This window comes from Protopterus annectens, chromosome 11.part0 (assembly GCF_019279795.1).
Source record: "Protopterus annectens isolate FY-2018-M chromosome 11.part0, PAN1.0, whole genome shotgun sequence".
In the NCBI taxonomy this organism is placed as follows: domain Eukaryota; kingdom Metazoa; phylum Chordata; order Ceratodontiformes; family Protopteridae; genus Protopterus; species Protopterus annectens.
The window spans coordinates 1,160,188,278-1,160,200,329 of NC_056745.1; the positions used below are offsets into that span (position 1 = coordinate 1,160,188,278).

Consider the following 12,052-nt stretch of genomic DNA (forward strand, 5'->3'; position numbering starts at 1 on the left):
AGACACCAATGATCACTATGCAGACGTGCACACAAATGTCCTGTACAAACACTTAAGGGACTACATAAACTCTGCTGTACCTGACGGATCAAAACCAGGTCTTCCCATAAAAATAAGCCATCGTGGTGGTCTTCAGGTATAACAGATTATATAACAAGAGGAAGAAACCGTTGTCCAAAAGCTAAAGAGACATCACTCTGCAGAGGAAGAGTTACCTCCTAAGCCTAAACAAGAAAATCAGAAATCTTATAAAGTCTTCTAAAGTAAATTATGAAACTAAAATCGCATCCCTAGACAAGGATAACCATAAGGCATTCTTTAACTACGTCCGAAGTCTAAGTGCTGAACTAGTTGTAGATGGGATCACTTATACTACACCAGAAGATGTCACCAACCTGCTGGCTGACAGATTCAGCTCAAACTTCACCCCCTATCCCCACCTATGATATCCCAAAGCACACCTGACACTATCCCTCTGCCTAGTATCCCTAGAAAACAGGTCATCTCTGTGTTCGCAAAGGCCAAAAACACAGCTTCAATGGGACCAGATAATATCCCAGGTTGCTTACTAAACAATTTAAACAAGACCTAGCAGACTTACTTGGCATTCTCTTTAATTGAGGACTGGCTATGTTTCTGCAGAATGAAGAACAGCAACAGTAATCCCCCTGCACAAAGGGAGGTCATCAACTGACCCTGGGAATTGCAGACCTATACATCTAACCAACCTCATCTGCAAGGCCATGGAAAGGATTATTATGGGCCTTATCAACCTGGACATAGGCGACCTTCAAACACTGGATCCAATCCAGTTTGGCTTTGTTAAGGGTAGATCATGCACATTAAACCTGGTAGACTTCTTTGAGATTGCCACCAAAGCCATGGACGAAGGTAAGACAGTGCACACAGCCTATCTCAACCATGCCAAGGCTTTTGACACAATTCTCCACTCTGGCATCATGGAGAAATTATCTCAGATAGGGATTAATCTTTACATTACTAGATGGGTAGCAAATTGGCTCACTGACAAAACACACTCTGTCAGAATTGGTGACTCCATCTCCACCACTAGACCTGTCACCAGTGGAGTACCACAGGGGTTTGTGTTGGGCTTCTTATTTTTTGGCATCTATTTCACAGAAGTCCAGGCCAAGTAGATGGCCTTTGGCTAAACAAGTTTGCTGATGATTGCAAACTGGGAGCAATCACTGAGTCCCCCAATGATATCAACATATTACAAGAAGGGCTAACACAAACAAATGATTGGTGCCAAAGCCATGGTCTAAAACTAAATGCATAAAAATGCATTATTATTCACTTTGTTTAATGAAATTCCCTACAAATTACAATATTGACAGCACCCCCTGAGTTCCAACCCAGTGGTGTGAGACTTGGGAACACAGGTTCATAGCAATTTCAACTTTGGCCACCATGTTTCCACAGGAGGAAGGAAAGACTTCTATATAGAACATCACATAAGCAAGGGCATAGCATCCAGGTCAAGGGATGTTATAACTCCACTGTACTCGACCCTCATTAGACCACTAATAGAGTATAATGCACCCTTTTGCATTTACCTTACCAGACACCTGTAGCAGCTGGTGAGATCTCAGAGGTTTCTCACTAAGAAAATACAGGGACTCCAAACCATGGCCTACGTGGACAGGCTGAAAGCCCTGTCACTTTACTCTGCATCTTACAGGCTGCTGAGAGGTGAGTTGTACCTGGCCTATAGGACAATCTCCAACCCGGACCTAATGGAAATGCTGCACATCTGAAAGTCAAATGGCTCAAGAGTCACTTGCTCTAGGGATCCCAACCTAGCTTGTGACATTAACAGATCATGTTAGAGAGACAGATATGTCTCCCAGAGATTGACGCTTCTCTGAAATAGACTCCATATTCACATAAAACAGAGCTCCTCACTAACCCTATTCAAATGCAACCTATGTAACTGGATGGGAGACCACAAATTCACCCAAGTGTGGCACCCATATGCATTACTGATCACAGACCTGCTCCATTCATAAATTTGTTCTGTGAACTACCCAAAAAAGAACAAATGGGGATACTTGGGATTAACATGGCTAGGCTTGTAAAGGCTCTAGGGCTGCTAGCCTAGTAACTTCCTACGAACATATGAACCTATGATCATTTAATGTGACAAATACCTAACATCCATTTTCCTTGGTAAGCAGTGAAAATGTTAATTTTACTAATGCTAAATTTAAGTATTTATTTGAACTGATGCCTTCTAGTGAGGAAAAGAATACAGAGGTGGTTCCTTTACCCTACTAAGCATAACTCATTAATATGATGCAAGGGTCTTTCTGGAATACAGAACATGTTAGCCATTGGCTATGTAAAATTAAACTTGTGGCTAACTTGTATTCTGGACTGTAATTAGTGAATCTGTATTTCTGACACCATATCATTATTATTCGCCTATAAATGCACACGCCATATTTTTTTTACTGAAATCACTATTAATGCAATATTGAGACATATATTTGAATAATAACATGTCATTATATAAAAATTCTGAAAGTAGCTTTACATTGAAACTGTGCGAACCCACTACATATCTAAATCCAGGAAAGCTGGAAGAATCTTTAAGGGCTATTTTGGAGTTCTTTTTTTTCTAATTATGATAAATCTGGACTGCAAAGAATTGTAAATTACTATTACTATTACCTTATTTAAAACAATGACCACCAAAACTAATCTATGACTAGAAGGATTGTCAGACCTTAATTAGGTTTGGGAAAGAACATGTTATTAGGCTGGGCTTTCAAACAAATACAAATGATTGCTTGTAAGGATACCTGTTAAAAGTGCCAAAAAGAACAAACGTGGCACATCCGAATGAAAGAAGGTGGCATTTATTTGTGGCTGGACTAGGAAGAACTACAGACTGTTGACCACTGACCATAGCACAGGGCATGAACTTAAGAAAAAAGTACATCTCATACACATTGTGACATTCTTTCATCTGTAGCAGAAGTATTTTTTATTGCATTGCATTTGCAAAAACCTTCAGGTTTGGAATGCTATGCTATGTTTGGTTAAAAAATTACTTTTCATGGTTGATATTACCTTCATTTCGGGCTCTTGGCTTGCTGCATGACAGACCAAGATCTTTGCTTCCTATTCGAATATAAAACTGAACCAGTCTAGGAAGCAAAAAAAAAAAAAAAAGATTTCCACAAATTAGAGTCACGTAACACTGTTTTAAATATGAAAGCAAAATGGATTCACTATAACATAGGTTTAAGTAAATTATGTAAAACGAAACATTTGTGACATTAAAACTGTTAAAGAAGCACAAAAGTGAATCTACAATAAACAACTCAGCTCAACCAACTACCATTGCATTTCTTCTTTGTTGTTTATCAGTGATGATACAATAACATTTATCAAATTTTCATTATCAGCACTATTCATTATAGAAAATATAAATATTGTATGCACCCACACCATCTTTCCATGGCACTCACTTCCCACAGTTGTTTACTGTGTACAGACTCTGTTTCAAAAATGCTGTTAGCTGTAAGTCTCCTTTTGTTCTGTGGTGTTGAACATGTATTCACCTTGGTGACAAAAGTTGGGCAAGGGCATTATTCCTTCAGTTTTTTACTGTGATTATGAGACACAGTTCCACCAACTGAATATTCTGTTCCATAACCAGTACCTTAAAAAATAATCAGTTTGCTCATTATTGTAACAGCTGTTGCTCTGTGTCTGTTCCTACTAAAGCAAGGAACAGCTTACCCGTGTGTTCAGTGCTCCTGTATTTCTTATATTTTCTGTCTGTATGCTATTGTGAACCATACATGCATGTAGCTTGCATTTTGTTATATACTTTCTAAATTACATCTGCGACACAATGACTTATTTCAAACTCATTGCATTCCATGATGTGACTGAAAAAAAGGGAAACTGTAGCTGGGATTCAAGCTGCACACTATGCAGTGTGTCATTGTGCAGGAAATGTCAACATACAGGCATATTCAATTCAAAGTACCAAGTAGCTTTTGAATCAGAAAAACATGCTTCTAAATAGGTGTATGCAAATGACCATATAATGACATGCAAATGAAAGTGCACATCTAATGAATGCAAAATGAGATGCAAATATGTGGATCTGTAAGAAGTTCGTGATTCACAGATGTAGAGAACAAATGACATGTAGCATGTTATGCATCACAATAAGAGCAAAGAGCATGTGGAAAACTGCAGAAGTGCAACAAGCAAAAAAGCCAGAAGCAGCAGTAGTAGCAGCAGCTTCTGTGCAGCACCATTTATTATTTATTAGCACTGCATTGTCTCCATCCAGGGTGCAATGTGGCAGCAGGTGGCATGAACGAAAATTGTACTGGCAATGTATTATCTAACACCCGCTAGCAGACCAGCAAGTGAGCAACCATTTCTGGCTAGACAGAATCATCATACAGGCATTGGCGGGTATCCATCATCTGCAATCATGGTGAAGAGGAAATGGATGGACTTCCTATTCTAGTGTATACTATGGAATATGTGTTGTTCTCACTATATTAATACAGGGACCTTTCAGAGACAAACAGGTGATACTGTAATGATATCACAGCATCTGCCTGCAGAATACTCAATACATTACTTGAACATGTGAGCAAATGTCTTTCCTGAACTCACTGGTGAGAGCTCCACCACCATGCATGTATCTATGGTATTGCTCCATCTCCCTGAAACAGCGAGTACTATAGATTGCACACATGTTGCAGTAAAGTACTTACATGATGTCTATGGACAGTGTTATGTCAAGAAGAAGGGCTACCATTCTACCAGCTGCTGGGTAATATGCAATGATAACCAATATGTCTCCAAAGTACCCAGGATATGCTCATGATTCATAGCTCTGAGGTACAAGTCATGTATAATGCCATTTTCTGCAGAGAGAACTTTCACAGGGCCAGCTAGTCAGTATATGTAGGTACTGTGGTCTTCTGAAAAACACTGTGTACATATATTTCACCCCTTATATAGCCCTACTGCATTTCAGTTAATGCAGGACAACCATAGGAACCTTGATTAATAATTTACATAATCCACACAATATCACTGAAATGCAGCATAACACTGCAAATGCGTAAATATACAAAAATCAGACAGCAGGTGCAGAACCTGCTGAAAGCGCAGCTCTGAAGCTGCAGATTGCCCTGTGCCACACACATATCAATGGATATCTGTGATGTGATAATGCTGTCAATCCCTGGCAGAACACAGTGTGCTGTCCTGCTAATGTGACCAGAAGGGAAGTTATGCTGGTGCTCTCATCTATGAGGGGAGCTCTCCCAATGGCGATGATGAGTGCTCATGCTGTGTAGCCCCTACTGTTAGTGTATATGAGACTGCATCATCTGAGGACCACCCAAGATGGAGACAGACAGTGACATTTTTGTCATGTGACTATGATTTCATTTGTGTCTTTGCATCATCATCAGGAGACCCCACACAGGTACTGACATCAACCTGTTGTCCTGCCCCTGTTTGTACAGATGGCACCATAGCAGTGGTCTGTCCTGTGGATGCACAAAAGAGTGGTTTAGGCACCATTTCAGAATATTCATGCTAACTGCCAAAGGAAGGCTAGAGCCCTGAAAAGGTCAATGCTAAGAAAGGAAAAAATAATGGTCCTTACTATGGGGAAAAACACATACAAAAATAGGGGAATGAAGGGAGGGAGTGGCTACTGTTGCACCGATAATTCAAATGTCTACTGCTGTGGTAAGTTTACTTACTCAACTGTACTATGCTCATCATTTGATCACTACTGCAGTAGCTTTGGATATAAGGGTAGACTGCAATAGCTAAAACTGACTGGGAGAAAGAAATATGTGAGTCTAAGAGCTCCTGGAAAATGGCCTCAGCAAAGCCTGTCCTAGACCTGGAGAAGAAATTTTGTTTGTAGTACTTTGTAAAGGTATGTATAGAGGAACAAGCTGCTGCTTCTAGAATACTTTTAGAATTCAATGCTTTCCAAGAAGCTACAGAAGAAGTGAATGCCCCTGAGACAGTGACCCTTTGCCTGCCTGGGATTGCCTTGTTGTGTTTGGTATAACAAAAGGTAACAGCAGGAGGCAATCATTTGGATAGTGTCTGCTTTTGCACAGGTTGTTCATTCTTCTTACCTTCACAGGTAATGAAAACTGATCTGAGTTTCTGAAAGTTTTAGTCCTGTCAAGATAATACCTGGGTTGTTTATTGATATCCAGAGTGTGGAGGACCATTTCTCCCTCATTTTTAGGTTCTCTAAAGAAGACAGGTAGATGAAAAGCCTGGCTTAAAGTAAACCTGGATGCTTTTTAAACATAAAACAGATTTTTCAGATAATTCAGCATTATATATGGAATGGGTCTATATCACGACGTCGAAACGTCGTAATATCGAACACCTAAAGATCGACAAGTATTCATCGAAATTCATTTCTGTGAATCGATGAATACTTACAGGGCAAACAGACACTTGCTCCGGAATCCAATGGAACTAACTTAACCTAAAAAAACCCACCCATGTGGGGGGCTGCACCCCCCCACAAATAAATATACCAACTCCGAGATTGCACTACAGTGAAGAAAAGGACAACATTGTGTAGTTGGCCAACTACATCTTTGCCCTGTAAGTATTCATCGAATCGAGCAAATGCATTTTGATGAATACTTGTCGATTTTTAGGTGTTCGTTATTACGATGTTTCAACATCTTGATATAGACCCATATGGAACATATGAAGTAAATCAGGAATACAATAACACACAGAAATACTGTGTAAAAAGGTAATGAAAATTTTGCACATAAAGTCCATGGACAGACAGTTAAACGGGTATGGGAAGTATTGAAAAACAGTCCATGAACTAGAATTGTCACCAAAGTCCATAGAAATGTGAGATAGATGGTTTTAAACATTTAGTCCACGCTTAAATGCCCTTAACCTTGTTGCAATGTTAGTAGAAGGCTTTATGGTGGAGCTCTTTTAGAATCAAGATGCTTTTGACTGAACACTGGAGTTCATTCCTGGTGCCTTGTAGGTACTGCATTTTATTTGGTATTTTAGCTCCATTTTCTCAAGGACAATATTTTTTTTTTGCCTTCAAATGGGGCAATCTATAAGATGCCCAGAATGTGGAACTTGAAAATATTATGTTCAGGGAAGTCTATGCAATGTTTTGCCAATGGATTTGTAAGTCTTTTAAGCCTTATGTCAAAGAGGTGATGTGTAATTCTTCTATTACATTTATTGACTGTCTTCCCCACATTATTATCATTATTACACTGGGCTCTGTACATCATAAAATCAATATTACAATCACCTCTTTAGCACAAGGCAGTCAAGATGGTTCAACATGCTGAGGTATTGGCAGAAGCTACAGTTACAATGCCCACAATCACTGATACCCCTGTTGGTGATATCATGTTTGCCTTTGCTTTCTAGCCAGTTACTCTCACTTTTGGCTTTTCTGAAAACAAAGGTGGGGCCGGGACCCAGGATTTTTTCCATATGCTTGTTATCTGTTAGAATGCCCCAAATGTTAGTGATCACTTTCCCAATTTCCTCATACTCTTTAGTTAAAGTCAAGGCCATACTTTGTTTTCTGCCCTGCTCTCTGGGGTCTTGGTAGAGGTTGTTGCACTGTCTAGTGAGCCTTTCTTGCTAATCAAGTAGGGTTGGCTTATTGTTTGTTTTTGTTATGGGGCTTTAATCAGATCCAAGATTATTCTTAACATGGTGTCACTGCATCCCCAAGCAAGGAAGTGTCGTTCTACGTTCCAGAGGTTGATGGTGAAATCATTGGTTTCTTTTGACAATCTGACCAGCCTCATCCCATGGGACTTGATCACATTCCTCTTCATGGACTGTGGGTGCATGCTGTGGTTAAGTAAAAGCATGCTGACCCTTGTAGGTTTTTCTGTGCAAGTTATTGCTAAGGGTTCCCCACTGGGCTCCTTAAAAACAGTTACTTCCAAGACGTTGACTGAAGTTTTACTGTAGCAGGTAGTAAATTTGACGAATCCAGTGATGTTGTTGATATAGTTATAAAAAATTTCCAGAACCTATTTATTCTACTCCCAGATGATAAAAATATCAATAAAGCACAAATAGTGAAATCATTCTTCCACTTTCTAAGTGCCACATTAGCTAGGCTTGGGGCGATAGCTGCTCCATAGCTATCCCAAGGATGTGTTTGTAATAGTTGTGATTAAAATGGAAGTAGATGTTCCTTAAAACTACATAGACCCTTACATAGGATGTTTTTCTTTAGTGTCATGAGGGCTTTGGATGAGTGGTTCCAGACCTCAGTCCTCCTTTTGGCTTGTCCTTCATTCACTGTGGGGGCATTCTCAGATTCCTCAGTTCCTTGTCCCCTTTCTATGTCTTGTCCCAGTGTTGATATTGTGGTTGGAGATCCTATGATCCTGGTTTTGAGACTGTCCTTGAAGTGGGACTCTCTCTAGTTGTTCCAGTTAACGCCTGGTGTGGAAGCCTATGGGGTGGTTTCCTGCTGATCATCCTGATTCCCGTTGATGGTTGGTGCTCCTAAATCTGGTCCCAACAGGTTGTGGCCCCTGTGAAAATCCTACTGGTTGGTACTGGTATTTGGTATTGTGCTCAGTGTCTGCTGGTCCTCTGTTGTCCTTGTGTCCCTTGTAGTGGGACCTTCTCTTTTTCCCTCGCCAAAAATTAGGGAATTTTCTCTTTTGTAGTCCAAATTCCAGTGAAATGCTATTAGGTTCTTTCTGATCCATTTTGTCAGTTTCCATTTTGTTGATTTTCTTTGATTAGATGTTGTCATACTCAGTGATTGTTTGCTCTTCTGTCACTGAAATCTTCCTCCATTTTTCTGTATGGCTTTTGCAGGTGTCCTCTAGTTTGAGAATTTTTTTCAGGATGGCTTTCTGCTGTATTTTTTGTGCTTCAGCAGGATGTCAACTAACTTCAGGCTGGCTTCTTCCAGCACTTTTAGGGTCTCTTCAATGTTGTTCCGGATAGGATTCTTGAAGAATCTGAAGCCCCTTGGGACAAGGTTTTATATTTAGGCTGCTGTTAAAAGTAGATTTCCTCCCAGTACAGCCCCTTTAACTTTAACTTTACTAGTTGTTTTTCTAGAAGGAGGAAGTCATTGTTTATTTTATCTACTAGTTCAGTATCTGTGGTAGTGCTCCTAGGTAATTCCTCACTGGGTTCCTGGGGTAGGTCTATCCGGGCCAGAGTCTTTAGCAGGTTCAGAAGCCTTTGTGTTTCCTGGATCTGGTCCTTGCTAAGGTCTGTCAGAGGATTTCTGTGCTCCTGTGGACAACTCCTTGGCAGCCCCAAGGATGAACAATGAAAAAAAGACAGTGAAATCCATGAAGCACGGTTCAGGTATCCATACTGCAGGTTGCTTCATGGATTTCTCTAAATATTAAAACTGCGGACAGCAGACTATTTGTCTAAAATGATTATTTGCTGTACACCAGGCAGAAGAGAAGCAAGTTTATCCCAGCGATCAGGGAATGTTGATAGGCAGGCTGGTATGAGATTCAATCTGTTTTATCCAGCTGTCTGCTATTTTTTTTCCTGGTGGATTTTTTGGATGCAAAACATGCTAAAGAGGGAATAAAAAATGTTTAGCTAACAAAGAGTGAGCTTACTTCTCACTCTTCTGACAATAATGAATCTCAAAGAAAGACTCTGTCAGTGAAACATTTTCCAGTGCTTCAAAGGAAAATACTTGAGTGACAGAAAAAGGTACATAGGTTGACGGGAAGAATCAGGAGTCCTTAGACTTGATGACAAAAAAGCTACACAAACTGTTAAAGAACAAGAAGCGAGTTGAAGAACAGATAATCAATTAGTCCTTAGACTTGAGCCAGAGACTGGTCAGGAATAAGACCAATAACATTGTGAATTTACGGAATAAATGAGAGACTATAAAACATTAACCTAATTACATATACGGTTAGACATGTGAAATGTGGCTTTGTAAGAAGTAGTAGAGAAAGACCGGAATGTTGCTGTCATTGTTAAATCGGTTGATGAACTGGAAGCACAAAACTTACTTTATATCATTGTTCAGAAGGAAACAGAAGGGGCAGCAACTGCAAGTGAACCATTTTTTTGTTCCTTTTAATCTTTGTATAAAATGTTCATGATGCAAATTGTATGCTGCATTGTGAAGCAGTTTTGTTCAGGGTGCAGTCATTAAGGATTTTGGAACCTTCTCCAATGATCAACTATCCCTTGATGACCATGTTATCACTGTTGTTAGGAAGTTCTTTTCTATAGTCAGACTGATCACCTGGGGGGTATGTCATCTTGATCCAAATGAATTATCCTTCCCCTTTACTCCTTCATATCAGGCCAATTATAGAGTCTTCTTCTTCTTTCAGCTTTTTCCCGGTTAACTCCCTATTTAGAATGTGCTTACGTAAACACATACCCAGCTCAAGAGACCATATAATTTCCTTACTAAGGCAATCAAGGGTATGTCTGTCTTGAGCTATCTTGACATCTTAAAGTGCTCTCACTCCTTGGTTACCCAATTGACTTCTGTAGGGGACCTTTGCCCAGCCTACAGTGCCTTGAAGTATCTGGTCCTATGTAACTTCCTTCACATCTACAAATTAATAACATCGTAAAAAACTTGTTCAAGAGCTCTGAGTTTCCACTGTAATATAAAAAGAACCTGCTGCTGTGATAGATATTTATCATAAAAAATATATCTTTTATGAAATAGACCCCCTTGTATGTAAAGCACAGTAGATCCCTGATCTTTTTAAAGCAGATCCTTGATGATTGAACAATCATATGTATACCACCCCCCCCATCTAGCTCCCTCAAGCAGTCATAGAAAGGGGACTTAACAAGGTCCAAAGTAATTCATCCTGCTGGGTATGGTATTAATTTCATGTCTTAGTAATTCAGTGTGGGATCATATGGCTAGACTACAAATGGGCCTCCAAATCAACAGCCTAGTATCATCCTATAGACCTTATAACAGTTAAGCAGAAGTTTATAAATTAAATTGGAAAGGGATTATGATGAAATTGGGGTGGGAAATGAGAATTCAGTGCAGAATAGGATTTAGGTCCTTAAGAAGAATAACAGCAACCATACAGAATATTATATTCCTGAAGTAGCAGAAAGTGCTCTAAGAACTATGCTCTCATAGGAATGGAGAAAGGAGATTTTAACAATAGGGATAAGTTCAAGTAGGGGCAAAACAAATAGGCAAGAGAGGGCAGGAATTTACTAGAGGAAATTAGCGAATGCACCAAGGAACTGGGGGAAAATAAATATGGAAGGAAACATAAAAGAATGGGATCAGGCTAAGCAGAAGTTAGGGTTGCAAATTTATGACTGCCTTTCTTACCAGAGATTGATAACAGAGTACGGGCAAAGAGAAAAAGATAGCAGAATGTTACCTGAAAGACCAAGTATTACACCAAGAATGAACACTAAATAGCTGCCAAAAATATAATTTAACAATCTTTGCCTCTGACTTTGCTCATATGGCAAAACAAGAGGCTGGTCCTTCAACCTCAGGCATAATATTGCAACATCATCTCTAAACTCCACACCATACTTTTTACGTCTGTTATCCCAGACTGCAACTAAAAAATGTCCAGAATGATCAGTCTTTCTACCCAGTTAACAAGGAATGAATGAGCAAATGAATTAATAAATTAAATCACACCATTATTCCTCACCTTTTGAAGGTAAAGTCCTTCTCCTTTCCACCTATACCGCTGCATATCAAACTATTGTCAAGTTTTGTGTCATCTCCAAGAGAGATACATATTACTTATAAAAAAAAAAAAAACACTTCTGCAATAGATCTTACCTTCATTTTAAGAGTATTAGCCCTGGCTCTGAACTCTGCAGAACCATATCTGTAACTTCTCCTTCAGTGTGAACTCACCCATTTGTATTAATTTATATTCATGATCATCTTTTTTTACTGCGCATTAAAGCATGTCTCACATATTTAGAAGTAGAAAGAAACAGTAGGCAGTTACTAAATAAATATAATACAGGT

General features: G+C 39.4%; 1 protein-coding gene across 4 annotated transcripts in view; it reads right to left on the minus strand.

The window, feature by feature from the left end:
• Positions 1-12,052, minus strand: part of RELN (reelin) — a 3,085,913-nt gene that overhangs the window by 752,303 nt on the left and 2,321,558 nt on the right. For all 4 annotated transcript variants that reach the window (XM_044088524.1, XM_044088525.1, XM_044088522.1 and 1 more), the window contains exon 31: positions 3,097-3,173. In XM_044088524.1, the coding sequence (XP_043944459.1) occupies positions 3,097-3,173 (77 nt within the window). The remainder of the gene's footprint in view (positions 1-3,096; positions 3,174-12,052) is intronic.